General features: G+C 43.1%; 1 protein-coding gene across 1 annotated transcript in view; it reads right to left on the bottom strand.

The window, feature by feature from the left end:
- The window catches only part of GALNT1 (polypeptide N-acetylgalactosaminyltransferase 1), a 184,580-nt gene that overhangs the window by 67,090 nt on the left and 91,619 nt on the right, over positions 1-25,871 (bottom strand). The window contains exon 5 of the mRNA XM_045005628.1: positions 1,702-1,868. Coding sequence (XP_044861563.1) covers positions 1,702-1,868 — 167 coding nt within the window. The remainder of the gene's footprint in view (positions 1-1,701; positions 1,869-25,871) is intronic.

The following is a 25,871-nucleotide window of genomic DNA, read 5'->3' as shown; positions in this document are numbered from 1 at the left end:
TTTCCTTCAATTCAGCTAATATTCTGACTCTGAGATTAGATTCAGTGGCTCTAGGGATGGCCTTCAAAAGTTCACGTTGATGTCCTCTCTAGCTATTCACCTGCTTAATGTGTCATCCTTTGCATTCACTATCCTCTACCTAATGAGCAATCTCTGCCACTGCTGCAACATCCCCAAGTTATGGAAATAATCTTCATTGGTTATACAAATGAAGGTAACAGATGACAAGACAAACACACAACTGGTTAATGGATATTACACACACACACACACACACGGCTTCTCTCTCACTTTTCATATGCATAAAGACACTTAATATTGGAGAAAATCCTCCACCAGATGGAGGTTTTTTATTTTAGGTTTATATTTAGTATTTTATTTTATATTCATCAATTACAATACCAATCACCAATTCTTAAGGATACAATTATGTCATCGTGGTCACCACTGTCACATAACTGTGAATTTTTGCCATTTATATAGACCCTGCTGCCACACATTATCAGTATGTTAGTTCGCTTTGACCTAGTCCTGTTTCAAAACAGAACTATGTCAAAGCTAACAAAACTGTTAATGAATGGTAGCAAGGTCCTCAAGGTCACTGTGACCAAAGTATGAAATCTTTTTTTTTTCCTCAAGTGACTGATAAAAATTATGCATAGCTTTATCATGACAAAACTATATCATTCAATTAAACTATATTTGATATGTTAGTATTTAATATTGATATTTAAAAATTAAATCACAAATTTAAAGACACAAACTAAATACAAATATTAAAGTCAAAATCTAAATGAAACTTTTCAATTTTTCTGCAATGCTTTTGCTGAGCCAAAACTGAATTTTGGAAATTGAAATGTTGCTCTGATTTGTAATGTCAATTTTTTTTTTTAAAATATCACATTTGTTTATGGAATGAAAACGTCAAGTTTCAACCAGCTCTAACCTGTGCACACATGTGTTTATATCTTTGAGTTATTTAGGTTTTTAGGGCAGAAAGCTGTCTGTGTTTATTTGATCAGGTGATGCATATAAAAATCTTACATGTTCTAAGACAGTGGTTCCCAAACTTTTTTCCCCCAAGCATCCCGTTAGCATCTGATTAAATGACCCAGACCCCTTTTGTTTCTGGTTCTACTGGAATGTAAACAGCAGCAGGCTCCTGCCAGCACGACCTCTCAGGCATGATGCATCATGCTATGTGGAATAAAATGGCATCCTTCATGTGGCAAAGTGCCAGAATGTCATTCCAGTGTGTCCTGGCCCTGCTCCCAGGGACAGACCCCAGCATAACCCACGGTGGACTCCCATGATCCAGGGACCTCACTACGGGAACCACTACTAGAGAGGTTTGTGAATGCCCTAGAAAGCAAAGCGTACTACAGATTGCACAGAATTTGAAATCAACAGTCTAGTGCCCCCCCCTTTTTTTTTTTAAAAGATACCCAGAACTGCTGTGCCCTTTATAATCTTAATACTAGAGTGCAATGGGTGAATAGGTGGGCTTTTACTGTATATTCAGTGTGGAATGTTCCAGATACAAACAAATGTGGGCATTGCTTCCTTACTATGATTTTTCAAATATTCCCAAAATTACTTGTCCTTGCTAAACCAATGTCAAGTCTGAATTTCTTAAAGCAGTAAGTCATGAAGCCATGTAGACAGCATCTGCAAATCAGCAAAACACCACCACTGTATTACCTCTTTCACTGGCATCATCTACAAGTACAATTTCTTCCAGCAAGTGTCGTGGCGACCGATTTATCACACTATGGACAGTTCGTAAAAGTGTACTCCAAGCCTCATTGTGAAACACAATGACAACACTTGTTGTAGGAAGGTTGTCTGGATACACCTTTGTTTTACACCTATGGACAGAAAGGTAAATCAAAGAGGTTCATTTATAAGTCAACAGTTTTTATAACAATTTTAAAATATAATTTCTGGGTTATGACATTAAAAATACTCCAATAGTAGGATTTAAAATGTGAAAAATGAAAAGATCAAGAGTTTGGAGATTTAAAATAGCAAATAGATATATTTGCACCATAACATCTCTCTGTGTGTTCCAGCTTTGTGGCTCTTTTTAACATACACTGGTGTAAAGGGTTAAACCTACAGTAGAGAGGCAAGGAAAGGATGGAGGACTGAATGGCTCAGTGGATTAAGTAATGGAATGGCAAACTTTTCATTTCCAGTGCACCGTCTTGCTCCCTGCTCTGGTCAGCACTGACCAGATGTTACCATCTGATGGTTGTTCAGTCACGTGCAGTGCATAAATTGAGTTGGTGAGAATAGGATAAAGAAGTGGCAGCCTTGTTAACACCATTGGCAAACACACAAGATGTGAACTGAAACTATTGTCTCATTTCTTGTATGTCCTTGTATACCTGTTTTGTGAATAAGGAGGATCAATCTTCCAAGGATGCTACCTCTGATAATATTAAATTAGATCTATACTCGCTTTAAGAAAAAAAAACTTAGCTAAGCAAAAGCTATACAGGCTGGGAAGTGAACAGTTTTACAACAGAAAAAAATCAGAAAAATTGGAAGTATATTTGCAAAAAAGTAATTTGTTTGGAATACTGTATGTGTGGAAGAAAAAATAATTTAATATAGCTAGCATTATATATTTAGCATTATCCTACTCTAGTAGTTCTTGACATTTGGGGGAAAATGTAATATTTAAAAATACCCTATAAAATTCATGTAAGTTAATTCTGTATTGAACTTCATTGTAGCTTTTTTAAATAAAGCAAAATTATGTTCATACAACCTTTTGCTACTGAAAAGTTTGTCACATTTGATGTCCCCACTCTAGGATACAAACATGGTTTTTTCCAGTTTTCCATATATTGGACATGCTATAAAAACTAGTTGAAAGGCAAAAAAGAAAAAGATGTATTTTTAATTATTTTTACCTGACTGAAAGTAGGCTAAAAAAGTTTTCATATTTGACGTTTTCAAATTTGTATGCAAGACTATAATGTCTCCAAGAGCACCCCATACCTTAAAAAGCAAATGGCTAGCCTACAGACTGGATCATTGTTTTTCAGCAAGCAACCCCTCACAGAATCAGGTAGAGAAATCAATCTACTGCACATAAATTTTCAAAAAAAATGTTGGAAGGCTTTAAAGTGAAATTCTACTTTAAAAGTGACTATGAAAACTTAGCACTTTTTTTACTCCATATATATATATATATATTCAGAATCATATGCAAACTATTGTAATACAAGATTTTAGTACTGTCAACTTTGGAGAATCAACAAAGCAATGTAGAAATATGAAATCAAAATCAGAAGAGGACAAGGAATACACCTTATTCCTTCCAACAGCCTTCAGGGAACCGTGAGGAACATTCAGCACGTTTCCTCCAAATGTAGGGAAGGGGCTAGCATTACTGGCCAGCGTAAACGGATAGGGCAATGGGTCTGCATCCTCGTCCCACCCTCATTCAATTTGCAGAAGATAGGATCACTAAAGGCACTAGCCAAAACTAGTTCTCATACTCTGAGCATAAGTACTACATTTGTGCCTGAACTTTCTGAGTGGGGTGGTTCCTCCAACTGAGAACAGAACCCACAAAGTCTGGGGGCATACAAGCTCCAACATGCTTTACTGAGAGTGAGCTGAGCCTAAAGAGCATCTTTGTCTGACACCCTCCCCTCCAAAAAAGAATGTAGCCCAAAGGGCATCCAAGCCACACCAATAAGTAGCTTCTATGGAAGGATGTCTTATTTTGGCATTTCAAACAGATGGCGCTTAGAAGAATAGTCATTTGTTTTCCAATTCAAGCCCTGCACACCCCATCTTGTGTATGGGCCAGGCACAATCTGGCTTTATAATACATTTCTCTGTAACATTAAGTCTGAACAAAGTTACCTGCCACGTAGGAATGAATGTCACAAAATCTCTGGAAAACATTATAGCCATATGATGAAATGGTTATTTACCTTACTGAGGTTCTTTGAGATATGCTGTCCATATCTATATTCCAAGGATGGTACTCATGAACCAGTGCACTCAATTCTGGATTTTTTTGGACCAGGAGTGCCTATTGGGGATTGCCCCTTACCCTGAATATCCTTGTGCTCCCAACAAAGGCATAATGGGCAGGGCAACCCCAACCATCCTTTAATTCCTTCACCAATACAAAATCCAGCTGTTATAAGACACTCTATTAGTGGGAAAGGACAACAGCTTGTGGACAGCACTCCTCAAAGAACCAAAATTAGTATTCTTCTCTGAGTGCTTGTTCACATATACGCCACTGATGGGGACTCTGTGATCAAACTTGATAGAGGTGGGTGCTGGGAATCTAAATGACTATAAAATGGCCCTCCCAAAATGAGCATCACACTGTGATGTTCAATGGAATAAAGTGTGTAAAACCATGTTCTGAACTCCAAGTGGCTGCCCTACATACATCTGCTACAAACATATTCCTCAAAGACGCAACTGTGGTATTTTGGGCCTTGGAATGAGCTGAGTGTCTTTCTGGAAAGGCTACTTAAGCTAAATATTAGCGAAGTCTACTACAACTAGTAATCCAATTAGACAGTCTTCAGGTGGAAACATGTTAACCTTTCATTCTTTCTTCATAAAATACAAACGATCTAAGAAATACCCTAACAGCTTAATCCCATCAAGACTGACAGGGCCCTATGCAGATCTAACTATTTTCCATTATGAGTATGTAGCGCTGGTAGAGTTCTACTTTTAATACAGGTATTTTGACTTCCGATGAGCAACTTCCCTCTAACACTGACAATCATCCAGTATCCATACTATAAATTGAATCTGGATCTTATAAATATTAGAACCAGATGCAAAATTCGGCCTTCCTTCTGGGATAGCAGAGACAGCTGAACAGGCAGTTGGATCAGGGGCTGAAATGAGAGGCTCATCGGGTCTGAAAACTAAGACTGCCTTTGCCTAGGCTGGAGCCAGCATTATCTTTGCCGAGTCTTGTTTGATTATTCTGATTACCCTTGGGATTAGGGGAACTGGATGATAAATGCATGTGTAAGGCTGTAGGAAAATCACGGGCTGTGATTTTGTTGAGGAAACTGCAAATTGTTGCAACTTTAAGTGGCACTGCGACTTGGCACATGGAGTCACAATACCACAAATTTGCCAGAGCCACCCCTCTGTCATGACTTGGTGGGAGCCATGGCAGATGCAGAGGATGGGACTAGTTTCTCCATAGCATTCACCCTCTCACTGCCCCAGCTCCATATTGAGCGCCACTGCCTGCACTCAGGCCCTTCTGGTGCTTGCCTTGCACTTTGCCCAGGTGAAAGTCTACCTACACATGGTAGTGTGGGTCAGGGACACCAAGCAGGAGTGTCTCCTACCCAATTTCAAGGACTTTGCTTTTCACAGCCATCCCTCTGCACTGAGGGACAAGCTTGGGAAGGTCCCAGTGAATGGGGCTGGGTGGGCACTAGGGCTTGTCTCTCCTGCAGGATATAGGGCTGGGAAAGCCTCTAGAGATCTCTGATCTGGGTCTGGCTTTAGGGTACAAGAGTTTGGGCTCTCACACCACACACTGGGCATGGAGGAGTAGGGGGAGGTACTACTCATCTAGTCAGTAACAAAACAAGCGTTTAGGTCTTGAGGCTTTGACTTCAACTTTCGAACAACAAACAAACAAAACAAACAAACATCAACTTTCTTACAGCTTTATACATGAAAACTGATGACCAGGGATCAGGAATGCCCCTGCTGCGGACCTGTGATCCTGATCCTCTGCTGAAGAAGTCTTGACACTTTCTGTTGTTCAATGTTGATAATATCTATTGAGGAGTGACCCCAATAAGTATTTCTTGAATGACAATGTCCTTTACCGACAAATCATGATTGCTTGTAAATTGTCTGCTGAGGCAAGCAAGCAGAACATTCTGAAGACCTGGTAAGCGGAGAGCCACTAGATTTAAGTTGTGACCAATACACTTGTTCCACAGCCATACTGCTTCCTGACAGAGGGGTGGCTTTTTCTCCTCTTTGTTAGTAAAACATTGCTATTTGTTAATATATGGACAGATGAGCCTTTAAGAACTGGAAAAAATGGAGCACAAGCATGGTGAGTTGCACTCTGCTCCAGAATGTGTAATTGGGCCTCTTCGAAAGATCAGAGGCCTTGAACCTATGTGGCCCAGGTAAACCCCCATCCCATGTTGGAGGCATTTGTTATGAAAGTTTTGAATGGTAGGCACAGAGAAAAGGGAACTCCTCTGGAAGATTTATTGGGATACTTCCACCAATTTACATGACAACTTCCGGGGGGACCTGCACTCTCGTCTAGGTGATGTCTGATGGGCTGATACACTTACTTCAACCATCTTGTATGCAGCAAAGGTGAAGTCTAGCATGCTGACTTATGTAGGTGCAGGACACTATGTGACCTAGAAGCCTGAGGCAAGTTCTCAGCAATGGGTTTATGATGTGTCTGCTGTTGATGATTAAATCCACTATGCCACTGATTCTCTCCTGCGAGAGGTAGGTCCTTGCTGCTGTTGTATCCCAGTAAAGTATTTTTTAAATAGAGAACATAAGAATGGCCATACTCGGTCAGACCAAAGGTCCCTCCAGTCCAGTACCGTGTCTGCCGACATTGGCCAATGCCAGGTGCCCAAGAGGGAGTTAACCTAACAGGAAATGATCAAGTGATCTCTCTCCTGCCATCCATCTCCACCCTCTGACAAACGGAGGCTAGGGACACCATTCCTTACCCATACTAGCTAATAGCCATTAATGGACTTAATAGAATTTGTTTTTCCTCATTGACCCTTAGTTCTAGGGAGGCAAAAGGATGAATAATCTGCTGAATGGAGCTGACTACCTATTGAGGACATTTTCCTAGGATGAGGCAATTGTTGAGGTTTGGAGTTGTTAAAACTATGACTCTCTCTCAGGTGGGCTGCTGCTATTACATTAAAACATTTCTTGAACACCCCCAGTGCTGCTGGCAGTCTAAAAGGGAATACCCTTTATTAGGAATTGCCTATGTGAAATGAGAAATATTTTTCTGTGGGGAGGATGGATAGCAAGATGAAGGTCAAGGAGTCGTGCACCAGTCCTGTGGATTCAGGGAGGGGATTACTGAGGTAAGCGTTACCATTCTGGATTTGAGTCTGCAAATGAAGGTTGTCTCAAGTTGAACGCTGTAGTATCAGAAGCACACCACCACCAACTCTCTTTTTTACATCAGCCGTTTCACATTCAGATTTCCCACAAATAGTTTCCTATTTGGTACTTAATAAACAATGCAATTTATGATAAAATTCCAGTATATAAGGATTTCTGACCATATGAAATGGTGTACTGCTGCCATAAATACATCTAGCAAATATCTGGTCAATTTTGTTTTCCTGGTAATGGGATATTCTATCCAAAAACTTCTTAATACCACTTTGATGAATATCTGAAGACTTTCCAGAAGTAGGAGTTTTTGTGGCTAAAGCAGGTGGAGTAGCAAAATCTTAGATGAAGTAATGGGATTAGCTTCACTTTCACTCTCACTCCTATCATTGTTATCAAAACTCTATGCTTTGTGGTGATGCTGCCAAAGATTAAGTGGAAAGAGAATGCACAAAAGAAAAATTTTGATACGTACCAGATTTCCTTTTTTTTTTTTTTTCTTTTTGACTGAAATAATCTCTCTGCCAATAGCTGCACATCACAAAAGTTAAACAAACATTTCTCCATTCTATCTACATGGGTCACCTACTCAGAAGAACAGAAGGTGGACATACTCAAAGAACTTGCACTTAGCGTTAAAAGTTATCCATGTTCATGTCTAGTAAAAAAAAGCTTCCATACACATGATTTTGTCTTTCCTCATATCAGCATAATTTATTATGTCCCTGTTATGTCTCACTATTTCTAGAATGCTCTCTAGATTATGAAGTATCTCCTGTATTTCAATAAGTCAATCAACCAGTAGCCATTCAGTTCTATTTCTAACTCCTGAGCTTCCAGAATATTCTAGCTTTGTATTTGGCCATACTGCACCTTTCCTCCCAGAACCTTTACAGAATCACAAATCACACAGGCATGGGGTAGCGTGTGGGAACAGGCCCTCCTCCTTGCAGCAAAATAAAATGGACCCATAAGCCATAGCAGGAGGAAGAAAGGGACGGAAAGGGAAGGGTTTCTGAAGAGATAGGATGTCAACCCCTCTCATTATCAAAGAACTTTTTATATTACCTGGAAGCTTTGGCTAAGGATGCATGTGTATGTTTGGGGGGTAGGGGACTATGAAGGGGATTTTTATTGAGGGTGGTTTATTTACATGTGGGGGGATTATTTACAAGGGCATTTAAGATGGGTTGTTTACTTTGTTGAGGGTGGGGAGAGAAGTTAGGGGGTTAATACTTGATACTTGTGTTTGTTAAGGGTGAGGTCTAATGGCTGCACATCTTTTTCTCTTTGTTGGGGGGAAAGACGTAATGACTGAACCCTCTTTTCCCTCCCTACGGAGTTAATGTATGTATGCCTGTCTAGTCAGTTTAGATTGTAGGCTCTGAGGCAGGGACCGCAGTCTTAATTTTTATGTCCTTTGTAAACCGCTATGTACATCATTGGCCTGGTATACAAAAAAAAAAGACTACACTTCATTCTAGAAAATTCCAGCAAATCAAGATGCTCAGTTTTCAATTAGTTTACCTTTTTCCTAACAGGTAACATGTAGTAAAATGAGTGATCAAGACACTTATGTAGACTTGTGAACACATGGCGCCATGATGCAATCAAAAAGGTAGACCTCCTCCAACATCAGGACATTCTTACTGGAATATCTGATTGTGGTCAAACAGGCAGTCAATTGACCAGCTTGCCAAGCCTACATTTCAGCTCCGATATAGGTTAAAGAGGGCCCCAAAGGGCTGCTGGGGATGAAAGTTTTGCATTATGTGTCAAGCCCTTTCCTTGCAGAAATGGTCCTCAACCTATGAGCTTCTAGCTAGTATCATTACTTATTCAGATTGCTACAGTTCCCAAAACATGCACTTTTAAAATGCAAGTAGACTCTTCCAGCTGCTTTGATCCAAAAAAAAGGATAAGTAAGAGGGTTGCAATATACAAAACAATCAGGGTGACTAGTCTTATTAGTTACAAGTTTACTGATAGATTTTATTTTAATATTATACACACTAAGGTTCCCTCTCCCCCATCAAATAAGCTTCTCATCTTCTCCCACACAAATCTCCAGCTTCAATTTAATAGCCCTTACACTTCCATCCTCCCAACATTTGACCTCTTGTCCCCAAACAAGTGAGAAAGTAATAAGTCGATGATGGTCAGCCAAGATTCTTGTATACATCACAAAAAGAGGATTTTGAGAGTGGATGTAAATGAAAGAGTGAAGACTGTTTAAGAAGGACATTCTATCAATTAAGGAATAGCCCACAAGAAACCATAGACACTGTTGCAGAAGAAAATGTACAAAATGAGCAACCAGACTGGCATTATTGGCACAGTCAAGGATAAGGGAGGTGTTAGATAGGTAGAGATTTAGAAGGCAAGAAAATTACATGGGGTCTTGAAGGGGAAGAGAAGCTTGAACCTGTGCATCAGAGAAGTGGGGAGCCAGTAGAAGAATTCAAAAAGAGGCATGACATAATCAGAGTGGGAGACAAGAAATGTAACCTCACTTGGACTAACAAAAAGTAATCTAGACAAGCTTCTGAAAGTCACACACTCTTTATCAAGCCACTGAAAACAGTGCAAGATAAAGCAGTATAGCGGTGAGGTGTTAATTTAGACCTTGTTTAAATTATGAGATTCTGCAAATCAAAGAAGAATTATGTATCTAAGAAAAAAGGTACCTGTGTGAATTGAAGTTCATTCTCAATAGCTCTGCCTGGATTGCAAAGCTATTAAAAGAGAGGAGCTTTAAGCCACGGAATGTAAGGTCTGATTTGAAAGAATTAAATCACTGCATCTATTGCTCAGCCTTGTTTAGTTTTCAGGTCTTGATGAATGGTTATTCTTTTACCATTTTAATTTCTCAGTGCCATAAAAAAGGATTAACATTTGTATCATTTCAAGATTAGTCATCTGGACCAACAATGGCTAATTTTACATTAAAATCAAACTTTAAAACATTCAGACAAACACAAAACGTTGAGGAAGCACTAACCTGAATCAGTTTACTGACAATTCCTGCAAGCAATACCATCTCAAATACTACCCCAATAAGGAACCTATAGGCCAGGGGTCAGCAACCTTTCAGAAGTGGTGTGCCGAGTCTTCATTTATTCACTCTAATTTAAGGTTTTGCATGCCAGTAATACATTGTAACATTTTTAGACGGTCTCTTTCTATAAGTCTATAATATATAACTAAACTATTGTTGTACCGTATTGTTCCGAGTATAGGCCGCTCCTGATTATAAGCCGCACCCTTAAAGTTTGGTGCTATTTTAAAAAAATTAAATTTTTAACTTTTTTTAACTTAAAGAAAATCTCAGCCGCGGCCGGGACTCAGAGGGCTCTAGGCTGCCCGCCGCGGCGGGGAGCCCAGAGCCCTTTAAATCCCAGCCGCGGCCGGGACTCAGGGGGCTCTAGGCTGCCCGCCGCCACGGGCAGCCCAGAGCGCTCTGATTCCCGGCCGCGGCTGGGATTTTAAGTATTTTTATTGTTTTTTTTTTAAGTTCCTGATTATAGGCCGCACCCCTAATTTAAAGACTTAAATTAGGGGAAAAAAGTGCGGCCTATACTCGGGACAATACGGTATATAAAATAAATTAAGGTTTCTAAAATGTTTAAGAAGCTTCATTTAAAATTAAATTAAAATGCAGAGCCCCCCCGGACTGGAGGCCAGGACCCAGGCAGTGTGAGTGCCACTGAAAATCAGCTCTGGCATAGTTTGCCTACCCCTGCTATAGGCTAATCTCACTGCAGCATATCACTTGTCATTTAGAGATTCTAGAGACATTATTGGTTCTTTGAATTGTTGTGTGTATTGTATTCACTGTTCAATTTAATCTAAGCATCATTCTTAAAACCAAAGAGTGTGTGCTATATAGAATATTACATAAATACTTGTTTATTATACATTAGTTTAGTAGAGTTTGCTACAGTTTGTTTCATGGCTTTAAAAACCACAGAAAAAACATTTCTGCAGGTAATACTGTGAAGAGATTAATTTATTGACAAGTCTTGCATGCCTTCTTAACAGGTCTGTTTTACATTCTATAGTGAATTACATACTCAAAATGTTGTTAAAATGCTGCTATTGAGGTAGGGATCCTGTTGAAATAACTGTATGTGAACTAGTTATAAAGTACACTCATAATATATATGCACAAGGGAACAGGGATAAAGTTGAACCACACAACCTTAATTCTACAGTTTCCTAAAATTCGCGTACTGAACTTTCTAAACGTAATGTATTTAACATGTAGGGGGTTTGTATGTTGTTTCCAAATGTTTTTTAAAAGGAACACACAAATTCTATTATATGAAACCTTAATACTGTCACCTGTATCATCAGCAGATTTTAAATCCTGGATTATTGAGGAACAGACCTCTTACTGGTTGAGCTAGAGCAATGTTTCCCAAACTTGGGACGCCGCTTGTGTAGGGAAAGCCCCTGGCGGGCCAGGCCAGTTTGTTTACCTGCCACGTCCGCAGGTCCGGCCTATCGTGCCTCCCACTGGCCAGAGTTTGCAGCTCCTGGCCAATGGGAGCTGCTGGAAGCGGCACGGGCCGAGGGATGTACTGGCCGCCGCTTCCTGCAGCTCCCATTGGCCTGGAGCAGCGAACCGTGGCCAGTGGGAGCCGTGATTGGACAGACCTACAGATGCGCCAGGTAAACAAACCGGCCCGGCCCGCCAGGGGCTTTCCCTACACAAGTGGCGTTCCAAGTTTGGGAAACACTGAGCTAGAGGATTAACTATATTAGCTACCAGAAGGAGTAATCTGTTATCCCCTGAAGACCAGCCACTACAGGACAACATGTAACCTGAGAATAATGTTTTATGCAGGCATGAGTGAGCCCCATTTTACAGAGGCATATCCAAGCACAAAGATTTAGCAGATTGAGAGGCAGTACAGCTAAATGACAAACATGGGTCTGCCAAATTTAAGATCTGGGTTCTTTTCCCTGATTCTGTAACCTTTCAGTGGGGGATGAGGTCAATACAGAGTTATGCAGGGCACAGAATTATTAATGGAAGTTAGAAGCTTTGAGTATAGAATTCACGGTCTCTTGGTATACAGCCACGTGCATGTTCCCCCAGACCAAAAGATATTTTGATGGGTAAAAACAAGAGAAGGGAACAAGAGCATCCATTCCATCCCCCCCAATTCAGAAGTTTAGTTGTATGGCATGCTAGAGCAGGTTGTTCAAGTTCGAACAGGATGTTAATAGATTCTTAGCAGCAAGCTTCATGCAAGCAACACTAAGGAAAACAGAGATGGGAAATGGTGATTTAGAAGCTTACGACTTAACCCAGTTCTAAAGAATTTACATGGGGACAGTAACAGTTATTTCTCTAACCCCAGGATAATCCCCTAGCCAAATTTCAATGTTGGTGCTAGAGCTCCCCCCCAATAATGGAACGTTTTAGGTAGCACATCTCCTATTATAATGCTGTTTATATTAGTGAAAAAAATTACAAATTGCAAAATCTTTGGTATGGAAATATAATGGAGCTTAATTGGGACACATTACAGTATCCTTACAGTTGCAATAAAGTAATTATTTTCCAGTGTCCATGAAGTTAAGAGCTCAATTTAAAGTATAATTGCTATAGAAGAAAATCTTATTCTTAACCTGAACATGTGCATTAAATTCTGGTTTAAACTTTCCTGGATATTGACAGCCTCTTGAAACTTTTACAGACGAGTCCATTATTTAACAATAACCTTGACACTAACTCTAGTATTCAGAGACAAACATACCCTAGAAATCACCAAAAGGCAATCCATGCACTGGAATAAAAATTCACTATTATCCTGTAGAACCAATATGGCTAAAAACTAAAAACAAAATATCAGAGCAAAGTGGGACCATTTAAGGACCACAATTTGCTGGACTTCCTTCAAACATATACTCAGCATATAACCACAGTTTTAATTGACGGCAGCATAAAAAACATTGCCAAAAAGTCTGTATCAGAGCCTTCCACTACTTCTGAAAAGAGCTTCATCTTCAGAGTCTTGGATTGTAGCCATTTATGCTAAACAGAGGGGTCTTAATTTATACGATTCACATCAAAATCTACCCTTAATCTTTCAACCGGTGACCTGAATGCAGACAAAACCTTCAAAAATGTTTCCACCCATTTTAATCCAACCTGCTAAATTCTCTGCCATCATTAGTATTCCATAATTTACCTGACATCAAGAGTATGAAATTTTCCTTTCGTCTTATTTCAAAGATTTGGATAGAAGAAAGGTCGCATAATCTCATGAACCAAGTAGAAATCTTCTTTAAACCCTGGAAACAAAATCCAAAATGGTCCTTAAAACCATTGTGGTTACAGAATTCAAGCAGAATTTCACAAAAGGAAAGTGGTAATTTACTAGTTTTCCTGGCATAACAAATTGCCCCTAGAAAAGCATTTTTTGATAGAAACACAGAAGGATTCTCTTCTCCAAATGGCTGAAACTATACTTTTTAAGTCTCCCTTGCCAAATGTATTTCTCATGTTGGAACTATCAAATCTCAATTGAGGAAAACTGAGAATATGACACGGCTCGGACCAAAGTTGGTAATATCAGTTATTTTTAAAAAAAAAACTTAAATTTACACTGTTTTGGCTTACAGTGGCAACATGATTTTTAAAGTTTTAGTTTTATTTTATTTTTTTATAAGTAAAACAAGATTTATCCCTTCTGCTTTTTTGGGGAAATAAATATTAAAACTCACACCAACAAGAAAACTTAGGCCAGATTCTGCAATAGGCTCAAAATACACTATGCATTTTGTCTAATATGGAAATATCTTCAAAGAGCCACTGCTCTTGATGGTAAGACCAGATGAAAAAAGCTTCCTAGAGTAAAAAAAGTCCTTGATCAGATGCTTTCAGATTTTTAGCATTACTATAGTAATTGTATCAACTGTAATTTTCTTCAGTCTACTTATCAAATAGCAAGGTCAGTATGACTTCAGAGTCTCAGGGTATGTCTACATTCCGAAATTAGGTCGATCTTATAGAAGTCAATCTTTAGAAATAGATTTTATACAGTCAACTGCATATGTCCACACTAAGCGTATTAAGTTGGCGGAGTGCGTCCTCACTACTGTGGCTAGCATCAACTTATTATGTGGGTAGCTATCCCACAGTTCCCACAGTCTCCGCCACCCATTGGAATTCTGGGTTAAGCTCCCAGTGCCTGATGGGGCAAAAACATTGTCGCGGGTGGTTTTGGGTACATCATCAGTTGTCTCTCCCTCCGTGAAAGCAATGGCAGACAATCGTTTCACACCTTTTTTCCATGCAGATGCCATACGATGGCAAGCATGCAGCCTGCTCAGCTTAGTCACATCACTGCTGTTGTGTTCTGGGTGCTTCTGGCAGTAGACAGTGCAGTAGGTCTGCAAACCATCATCATCCACCGCTTCCGCTGCAACTCTGCTCTCCTGGTGTCATGAATCCACCTCGCAGGTCCTCTCATCATTTGGTATAAATATCTATTCTCGTGGCATCCGTCATCATCCACCGATTCCGCTGCAACTCTGCTTTCCTGCTCTCCTTCAGATGCCATACCAGAGCAAGCATGGAGCCCGCTCAGCTCACCGCTGCTGTTGTGAGCATTGTCAACACCTCGTGCATAATCCTGCAATATGTGCAGAACCAGAACCTGCAAAAGCAGGCAAGGAGGTGACGACAGCGCGATCATGATGGTTATGAGGACATGGACACAAACTTCTCTCAAAGCACAGGCCCTGGCAATTTGGACATCATGGTGGTAATGGGGCAGGTTCATGCCATGGAATGCCAATTCTGGGCTCAGGAAACAAGCACAGACTGGTGGGACCGCATAGTGCTGCAGGTCTGGGATGATTCCTAGTGGCTGTGAAAATTTCACATGTGTAAGGGAACTTTCATGTAACTTTGTGACTTGCTTTCCCCTGCCCTGAAGTGCAAGAATACCAAGATGAGAGCAGCCCTCACAGTTCACGAGCGAGTGGTAATAGCTCTCTAGAAGCTTGCAATGCCAGACAGCTACCGGTCAGTTGGGAATCAATTTGAAGTGGGTAAATCTACTGTGGGGGGCTGTTGTGATCCAAGTAACCAACACAATCACTGAGCTGCTGCTATCAAGGGTAGTGACTCTGGGAAATGTGCAGGTCATAGTGGATGGCTTTGCTGCAAAGGGATTCCCTAACTCCAGTGGGGCGATAGACGAAATGCATCTCTATCTTGGGATCGGACCACCTTGGCAGCCAGTACATAAACTGCAAGGGGTACTTTTCAATGGTGCTGCAAGCACTGGTGGATCACAAGGGACGTTTCACCGACATCAACGTGGGATGGCAGGGAAAGGTACATGACGCTCACATCTTCAGGAACTCTGGTCTGTTTGAACAGCTGCAGGAAGGGACTTACTTCCCAGACCAGAAAATAACCGTTTGGGATGTTGAAATGCCTATAGTTATCCTTGGGGACCCAGACTACCCCTTAATTCCATGGCTCATGAAGCCGTACACAGGCACCCTGGACAGTAGTAAGGAGCAGATCAACTATAGACTGAGCAAGTGCAGAATGGTGGGAGAATGTGCATTTGGATGTTTAAAAGGGCGCTAGTGCAGTTTACTGACTCGGTTAGACCTCAGCGAAACCAATATTCCAATTGTTGCTGCCGCTTGCTGTGTGTTCCACAGTATCTGTGGGAGTAAGGGGAAAATGTTTATGGCGGGGTGGGACGTTGAGGCAAATCGCCTGGCCACTGATTACGTGCAGCCAGACACCAGGGCAATTAGAAGAGCACATCAGGGCACGCTGCGCATCAGAGAAGCTTTGAAAACCAGTTTCATGACTGGCCAGGCTACAGTGTGACAGTTTTGTTTGTTTCTCCTTGATGAAAACCCACCCCCTTGGTTTACTCTACTTCCCTGTAAGCCAACTGCCCTCCCCCCCTTGGATCATCTCTTGCAGAGGCAATAAAGTCAATATTGTTTCAAAATCATGCATTCTTTATTACTTCATCACACAAATGGGGTGATAACTGCCAAGGTAGCCCAGGAGGGGTGGGTGAGGAGGGAAGCATAGGGTGGGGTGGTGGATGAGGGTAGGAGGGAAGGACAAAGCCACACTGCACTTCAAAAGTTCCAGCCTTCTGTTGCTTGGGCAGTCCTCTGGGCTGGAGCAGTTGGGTGCCTGGAGCCGCCACTCCCCTCCCCCCGTGTTCTTGGGCATCTGGGTGAGGAGGCTATGGAACTTGGGGAGGAGGACAAGCGGTTACACAGGGGCTGCAGCGGTGGTCTGTGCTGCTGCTGCATTTCCTGCAGCTCCACCAGATGCCAGAGCATATCGGTTTGATCCCCCAGTAGCCTCAGCATTGCATCCTGTCTCCTCTCATCGCACTGCTGCCACCTCTTCTCTTGCTCCCGCGAGCTCTCATCTCGTTTGTCCCTTCTGTCCTCGTGTTCATTTTCTGCTTTCCTGGACTCTGACATTGTTTGCCTCCACATTTTGCTGAGCTCTTTCAGTGCGGGAGGACTGCATGAGCTCAGAGAACACTTCATCGCGAGTGTGGTTTTTTGGACTTCTTATCTGCACTAGCTTCTGGGACAGAGATGATAGGGGGAGCGTTGCAACATTTGCAGCTGCGGGAGGGAAAAAAGGGAGTAGCAGCATTTAAAGAGACATTTTACAGAACAATGAGTAGACACTTACACGGTGAACCAAGCTGTTAACGTTACATAGCACATGTGCTTTCGGTACAAGGTTGCACTCTGCCTCTTATATTGAGAGCCTGCCAGTCTGGTGTTAGAGATCGCACATGCAGGGCCAGGCAACAGAATTTGGCTTGCAGGCAGCCATGGTAAGCCAGAGTCTTTCAGCTTCTTCAACCTTCAGAACATGTGGAATGGTTTCAAATAGCAGCACCCTCTTTTCCCATATCAAGTACCCGTTGGGTTGGCCATTTAAAAGGAGGGGCTGTACTGGCCGCGAATGCATCCCAAGTCTTCAGGGCAAATTAATCATTAAACCTGCTTGCTTTTAAACCGTGCATTATATTTACAAAAGGTACACTCACCATAGGTGCCTTCTCTGGCTTCATGGTCCATGAGCCTGGGTTGGAAGGGTATTGGATCCAGAGTGATAAACAGTTCCTGGCTGTTGGGGAGAATGGTTTCTCCGCTTGCATGCTGTGCGCTATCCTCCTCATCTTCCTCATCCCCGTTGTGTGAGACTCCCCCCCCTTGCAGGTGTCCACGGACAGGGGTGAGGTAGTGGTGGGGGCCCCCCTAGAAAGCTCATTGTAGAAGTGACATGTCTGAGGTTCTGACCCGGAGCAGCCATTTGCCTCTTTGGCAGGCTTGCCTGAGCTCCCTAATTTTCACACGGCACTGCTGCGGGTCCCTGTTGTAGCCTCTGTCCATCATGCCCTTAGAGATTTTTTTCAAGTGTTTATTTCAGTTACTGGAACGGAGTTCTGATAGCATGAATTCATCTCCCCAAACAGCGATCAGATCCAGTACCTCCCGTTTGGTCCATGCTGGAGCTCTTTTGCAATTCTGGGACTCCATGCGATTCTGGGACTCCTGTGCTGATCAGCTCGCCACGCTGGCCAAACTGGAAATGAAATTCAAAAGTTCCCAGGGCTTTTTCCTGTCTACCTGCCAGTGCATCTGAGTTGAGAGCCACAAGTACTCCTGTTCTTTTTGCTGTCCAGAGCGGTCACAATGGAGCACTCTGGGATTGCTCCCAGAGGCCAATACCATTGAATTACGTCCACACTACTCCAAATTCGACCCGGTGATGTCGATTTCAGCGCTAATCCCCTCGTCGGGGAGGAGTACAGAAATTTATTTTAAGAGCCCTTTAAATCGACAAAAATGGCTTCGTCGTGTGGAGGCGGGAGAATTAGAGCGGGAGCGGCGTGCTCAGGGAGGACACAGAGCAGAGGTGAGCTGAGGTGGGGAGTCCTGTGGTAGCTCCCCCCCCACCCTGAGGCACCCCCACGGCAGCTCCCCATCCCCCAGCCTGGGCAGCCATATGGCACCTCCCCACCCCAGCTCCCCTCTCTTCCGCATCCTTCCCGAGCACACCGCCCCCACTCTAATTCTTCTCCCAGGCTTGCGGGGCCAAACAGCTGATTGGTGCTGCAAGCCTGGGAGGCGGGAGAAGTGGAGCAGGGACCGTGCGCTCGGGGAGGCACCGCTGTTAAAAAAAATGGGGGCACCGCTTTTTGGCGCCCCCAAATCTTGGCGCCCTAGGCAACCGCCTAGTTCGCCTTAATGGTAGCACCGGCCCTGCCAGTGAGCAAAAACGGCTGAGTGAGCCCAGCTGCCAGGGACAGCTTCATACTCCATCCTGGCAAGGGATGGACGGCTGGGGAAAGCACCATATGCAGCCTGCAATGGGGGTGGAGGTGGAGGCAAGGGGAGAAAAATGGTTCCTAGCAACTACAGAAGAGATTGGGGGGAGGGGAAGGCAACAGGTCAGTGCCTTGGGGAATTCAGGTCTCCTGACCACCCACTGCAAAATAGTGCACACACATCCCACCACCAGCAACCAAGATGGAGGGTACAACTCAGTGCACCAGGGGGAAGGAGGTCCTCAATACGCCACACGGCAAAATAGCGCAAAAAACAACCACCCCCCACCACACACACCACACCCCCGCAAGCCAGATGCTAAGGAAGGGAGAAGGAAACCTTCCAGCTGTGCCTCTGCTGCTCCCCAAAGCCCAGCTTACCCCCTCCTTCCCCCCCTTCAGGTGGTCAATACTGTCCCAGAACTGGTACCAGAAATGATGAGGCAAATTAGAAGTAGTTGTGTAACGTACTCAGACGTTTTAGCAATATTCCAGCAGAAATTAAAGCCTCAAGTTCCATTCCAATTTTTACTCCTGGGGGAATTCTGCACCACTGCACAATGCAGAAGTTTGCACAAATTAATGTTGCATGTGCAGAATTTCCTTCCCTCCTCCCCCGTCCCCAGAAATGGGCTGCAGAGATGTTGGCTGCCACTAGAGGCCGCTGGACCCAGCAGAGCCCAGTTCACATATGGGGGGGGCAGGAGGGCCAAGGGGGTGGAGGCATTACCGGAGGGTTCCCAGCAGCTGTAGTTCCTAGCACACCCTGGTAAGGAAAAAGGCGGCAGGGCGCAGGAAACTACATGCTGGCCTGGGACCGAGCATCAGGCTGTTTCTCTCTCTGGATCCCTGGACTCTAGGCGGGTGGGGGTTGTGAGTGTCTGGGCTGTGGGGGGGGGGAGAAGAGTGACACAGTGTGAGTGTCTGGGCTGGGGGGCGGGCCTGCAGCTGGACTCTAGGGGAGTGGGGTGAGAGTGTCTGGCCCCCTGGCTGAGCTGGGGGGGGGGGAGAACGGGAAACAAGAACTGGGTTGTTGTAGAGGTTTCTTTAACTCTCTACTCCTGGGGGAAATTCTGCATGTGACTATTGTTACAGACATACTTGCTGGCAGGTATTTTTAAATAAATTACGAAAATAATTGAATCAACTGGCATGATTATAGAGTGTTATTTTGACAAATAAAATTGGCAGAATTTTGCAGAATTTTAAAATAACTGTGTGCAGAATTTTTAATGTTTTGGTGCAAAATTCTCCCAAGAGTAACTATTTCACAACCAAATGACAGCTACTATTTTTAAATTTTATCTTTCTTAGGTATTTTATGCTACAAATTTCAAATCTGAAATGGTGTGTAAAAATATATAAGAACACTGGGAAAAAATGTGACTGCTTTAAACTCTTTCCAAACTCACTCATACTTTTAAAATACTACAACCATCATTATTGTACAAAAACATCCAGGTACAAAGACCAACACAAATCAGTTAAAGCAAAATGAGTCTAGTTACCGCACAAGATACATAACTTTACATGTTTCAAAATTCACTGTCTTTTCATGGTAAGTTTTACCATGCTGACATTTTAATTTAAAATTTGTTTGCATTTCCTTTTATGTTTGTACCAGCACAGTAAAAAGACCTATGTGACAGCTTATTACATCCACAACACAGTACCATACGTTTGCATAATTTTGCTAGACACTGTCAAATATGTCATTATGGGGTCCTTAATCACCTTATCACACTGCTGTAGCATCACAACATGAATGCAAAATGAGTTATTTTAAAAAGTAGTTCACAGAAATGCCTATGACTATCCAGAAAAACTTAAAGGATTAACAAGGTTACATAATACGCTACAAAGTCCAGTATTCCACAGCAAAATACAGAATCTTAAGCAAAAAAGCCCACATGTGCCATGCTAATTATGCAATTCCACGTACGGAAGAGAAATTCCTTTTAAATTTTGTAGGTCAAAATATGCTTTTAAGTCTGGCATTTGATTGCCTTATTGTTCTAGTTTGCATAACTAAAAAGCTATCTTGCCTTTTATTGATTAATTTAGATTGGCTTTACCCTACAAAATATGACTTACAAATGGCTAAGTACTAGTCTGACACCTGCACACAGTTCATTTAATTTCTCATCTTTGCACTTAACTGTAAAAGTAATTGCACCCTCAAAACTGGTATAATTAAAGACAATTTTTCAAAGCAATTGTGAGGTCAGTAAGCACAAAAAAAGTTGTTCTATTTTATTTTTCTTGTGAATCTCAAAGCATAACATGACTTGAGCTGGAACAGAACTTCAATCAATTCTTAACTTCCAAATGAGGCAACTGTTTCTGAATTTTTCTCTTCAGCAAGGAAGTTCTAGAAACCAGCGTATCAAACTTAGACCAAAGAAAAGCAACTGTAGATTATACGCTCTCAACAATAATCTCAAGAAAAACTTCTGAGCCCCTTACAACTAAAACCTATCTGGAATATTAGTCTTATACACTGTACCACAAAGACTCTCCCTATTCCAAATAGCTTATGCTATCAGGGCTAGAGCTTACACATGAATCCAAATAGCTGGAACCATATGCCTGGGACAGATCCATTTACAAGAGATAGCCATAAGGGTATAAGTGACACATGGCGGAGAGAAGAAAGGAGGATACAATTAAATATATGCAAACTTATATACATCTCTACCCTGATGTAACGCAACCCAATATAAGGCGGGTTCGCATACAAGGCGGTAAAGCTCTGACACACTGCTCAGAGCAGCGTGTTAAGGGTGCTGGGCCAGGCTGGGGCCGAGGGGTTCGAGAAGGGGCAGAGGGTCTCAGGGGCAGTCAGTGGCTTCCCCCCACCCCAGGGTCTGGGGGGCAGCAGCTGTGAGGGCCCGCAGTCCCAGAGTGGCCCAGGGGGTTAGTAGGGGGGGCGGGGCCAGAGAAGCCCGCTCTGCTTCCCTCACCTCAGCTGTGTCGCTTGAGGTAGGGGGCTTAGGGAAAGGGATCCCCCCCGCACTCACCAGCAGTGGCAGAAGGAGAGCAGCCTGGCCCCAGCCCACTCCACTCTGCCAGCTCCCAGCCGCAGCGCTCCGCTTCCCGCCGCAGGGGAGTATGGGGGGGAGGGGCGGCATGGATGGGGGTCGGAGCAGTCACCCAACCTCTCCGCACTCACCGGCGGCGGGAAGTGGAGCAACATGGCCCCAGCCCACTCCGCTTTCCTTGCCCTGACCCCAGCCATGTTGCTGGGGGGCGGCTGGGGAAAGGTCCTGCACTCACCTGCCCGGCTGGAAGTGGAGCGTCACAGCTGGGAGCTGGCAGAGTGGAGCTGGCTGGGGCTGGGCTGCTCCGCTTCCCGCCGCCGGAGAGTGAGGGGAGGTTGGGGAAAGGACGCCCTCTGCACTCACCTGCGGTGGGAAAGTGGAGCGACATGGCCCCAGCCCACTCCATCCCCTAGCTCCCAGCCTTGGTGCTGGGAAGGTGAGTGCAGGATCTTTCCCCAGCCGCCCCCCAGCGACACGGCTGGGGCCGCGTCACTCCACTTCCCAACACAGGTGAGTGCAGGGAGGCATCCTTTCCCCAACCTCCCCGCACTCACCAGCAGCGGGAAGCAGAGTGCCACAGCTGGGAAGTGGCGGAGTGGAGTGGGTTGGGGTCGGGTTTGCTCTGCTTCCTGCCGCTGCCGGTGAGTGCCTATCAGGGGGTGGGGGGCGCAAAGCAAGTTTGATATAATGTGGTCTCACCTATAATGCGGTGAGATTTTTTTGTCTCCCGAGGACCGCGTTGTATCGGGGTAGAGGTGTACATGAAAGAGAATAATCTGTGCCACTTTCAAGAAGAAATTAGGTCTTGCTTTATACCCCTAGATCATACTAAAATTATAGTCAAATAGTAATAAGTAAACAAATAACTGCAGTTTTTAACACGAAGGAATTAATCTAAATGTAAATTCATAACCCACTTCAAAAAGTTAATTATGAACCCATATCATTCAAACCAGATCTAGCTTAATACAAAGTCTTAAAGTTGATCACATTACTCTTATAGAAAACATACCACCATCTCCAATATTACATACTACATCAAAAGTAACTTGAGTATTATTTTTAAAATATAGAACTAGAACTTTCCAGAGAAAAGTGGTCACTGATTACATGCTTTAGAGTAGCAGGATGGAAGGGGGAATAGATCAGTCAGGCAGCTGGACCTTGAATCAGCAGCAGCACCAGAGGAGCTTCCAGAGAAAAGGGTTCAATGATTCATTGAAAAGAATGCAGGTAGCTGACTGGGAAAAAAAGGTTACTTCTTGAGCTCTGCCCACCTGAAAGTCCCTCCCCTCAAGTGGTCAGGGAAACTCCAAGAGAGACATCGTAAAGAAGCTACAATTTTATTTCAAAAAGAACAGGAGTACTTGTGGCACTTTAGAGATTAACAAATTTATTACAGCATAAGCTTTCGTGAGCTACAGCTCACTTCTTCCGATGCACAGAATGGAACACAGAGACAGGAGATATTTATACATACAGAGAACATGAAAAGGTGGAAGTATGCATAGCAACAGGAAGAGTCTAATCAATTGAGATGAGCTATCATCAGCAGGAGGAAAAAAAAACTTTTGAAGTGATAATTGAGATACCCATAGAAGGTGTGAGGAGAATTTAACATAGGGAAATAGATTCAATTAGTGTAATGACCCAACCATTCCCAGTCTCTGTTTAAACCTAAGTTAATTGTATCTAATTTGCATATTAATTCGAGTTCAGCAGTCTCTCTTTGGAGTCTGTTTTTGAAGTTTTTTTGTTGCAAAATTGCCACTTTCAAGTCTGTCACTGAATGGTTAGAGAGGCTGAAGTGTTCTCCCACTGGTTTTTGAATGTTATGATTCCTGATGTCAGATTTGCGTCCACTTCTTTTGTGTAGAGACTGTCCGGTTTGGCCAATGTACAGTTTTCATGTTCTCTGTAGTATAAATAAGAACTCCTGTTCTTTTTGCAGATACAGACTAACATGGCCGCTACTCTGAAACTGAATTTTATTTCAGTTACTGTTAACTAAAAATTAATCTGAAAGGGTCAATACCATGCAAGCAACTTCAAATGTAATAAAAAGAGATGGACACTAGAGAACTATATGGAACCTAAATAAAAATATGTATAATTACATTAGGTAAACTTATTTCAAGTATACTATTTCTTGTTAAATGTTTTTCCCTATATAAATTAAGAATTTAGTTTGGTTCATTATAAACATGAGACCTCTGAATTCTTCAAATAAGTAATTATCTCTTGAGATTTATCAGCCCTGATCAAAATATCTTTATTTTCTAGGGTAGAATGATTTAAATGAATTTTAAATCCTATCTCACTTGCTGGTATAACCATTAAAATGTTGATTTGCAACAAAATATAGCCTTTATAATAAATTTGGTACTACTATTTGATAACCAGGAGGTTACACTATATCTATACAAAATTACTAAAGAAATTATCTAGCTTAATATCCATTTATTCAAATACTTAATTTTTACATTAAGTTAGAAAATGGTCAGTGATGCATTTTTTATTTATTAAATTAATTTTTACTCATGGTTGGTGCCATGCTGCTTTTGGATGGAAAAATTCAATTAAGAATGCACAAAAACAGCATTCTAAATTAGTACAATAAAATGACATTAAATGTGCTGGATACATAAGAAAATTAATCAAAACATTTAAAAATGGATTTATTAAACAAAGGAAGTATTATATGTAGTTAGCAAACTGAAACGATTGGTTTCTGATCATCATGTCCTTCAAGATTTTACAAAAGATAGTTACCTTTTCCGTAACCGGTATTCTTTGAGATGTGTTGCTACTGTCCATTCTATATTAGGTGTGTGCGCTCGCCATATGCTTCAGTGCTGGAAGTTTTTCCCTGAGCAGTATCCAAAGGGGACCAGCTCTGGTGCCCCCTGGAGTGGCACCCGCATGGCGCGGTATAAGGGGCGCCATCGGCTCCCTCCAACCTCAGTTCCTTCTTGATGGAAACTCGGAGTGGAGAAGGAGGGCGGGTCATGGAATGGGCATGAGCAACACATCTCAAAGAACATCAGTTACGGAAAAGGTAACTCTCTTTTCTTCTTTGAGTGCTTGCTTGTGTCCATTCCATGTTAGGTGACTCCAAAGCAGTATCCCTGGAGGTGGGTAGTAGTTCATGGATGTGTAGATTGCAACACAGCTCTGCTGAACCCAGCATCGTTTCTGGCCTGCTGAGTGATGGCATAATTAGCAGAAAACGTGTGGACAGAGGACCACATTGCGGCTTTACAGATGTCCTAGATAGGGATGTGCGCCAGGAAGGCCGCCGAAGACACCAGAGCTCTTGTAGTGGGCTCTGACAATCGGCAGCAGTGGAACCCCCGCCAAGGCCATAACAGGTGCTCATGCATGAGGTAATCCAATTGGAAATCCTCTGTGAGAACACCGGATGACCCTTTATCCTATCTGCTGCAGAGATGAAGAGCGAGATCAATTTACAGAAAGGCTTGGTACGCTACAAGTAAAAAACCAAGGTCCTTCAGGTGTCCAGGGCATGCAGATGCCTCTCTTCACTGGTCTTGTGCGGTTTGGGACAGAACACCAGGAGGAAGATGTTCATATGGAAGATGGAGACCACCTTTGGCAGGAAGGCCAGGTGGGGCCGCTACTGAACCTTATCCTTGTAGAAGACTGTGTACGGAGGCTAGGAAATCAAGGCTTTAATTTCAGAGACCTGTCTCGCCGATGTCACCGCCACCAGGAATGTGACCTTCCATGACAGGGGGGAAAGGATCAGGAAACCAGCGTCTCAAAGGGTGGGCCAGTAAGCCTAGAGAGGACCAAGTTAAGATCCCACTGCAGGATGGGAGCCCGTACCTACGTGAAAAGTCTCTCAAGCCGTCTCAGGAACATGCGAAAACACCGTCTGTCCTGGGATCAGCAGGTGAAAAGTGGAGATGGCCGCAAGATGCGCTCTAATGGAAGTGTGCGCCAGGCCCTGATTTCTCAAATGGAGCAGATAGTCCAGGACAGCCTGTATGGAGGAACACAAGGGAGAGATGCCCCATTTGGACACCCAGTGGGAAAACCTCATCCACTTGGCCAGGTAAGTCAGTCTAGTTGAGGGCTTCCTCTTTTCCAGGAAGACCTGTTGGACCCCTTCTGAACAGGTTCGCTCCTCCAGGTTCAGCCACGCAGCATCCATGCCAAGAGGTGGAGGGACCTGAAGTTGGGGTGTAACAGTTGACCTTGGTCCTGTGACAGCAAGTCCAGTCGCTTGGGCAGGGTCCAGGGAGGGGCTGCTGTCAGGTTCATGAGCTTGCCGAACCAGTACATAAGGCTCCCTAACCAC

This window comes from Mauremys mutica, chromosome 2, assembly GCF_020497125.1.
Source record: "Mauremys mutica isolate MM-2020 ecotype Southern chromosome 2, ASM2049712v1, whole genome shotgun sequence".
Taxonomy (NCBI): domain Eukaryota; kingdom Metazoa; phylum Chordata; order Testudines; family Geoemydidae; genus Mauremys; species Mauremys mutica.
Note: the sequence above shows the minus strand (reverse complement) of the source record. Positions and strands in the feature narration are given on the sequence as shown.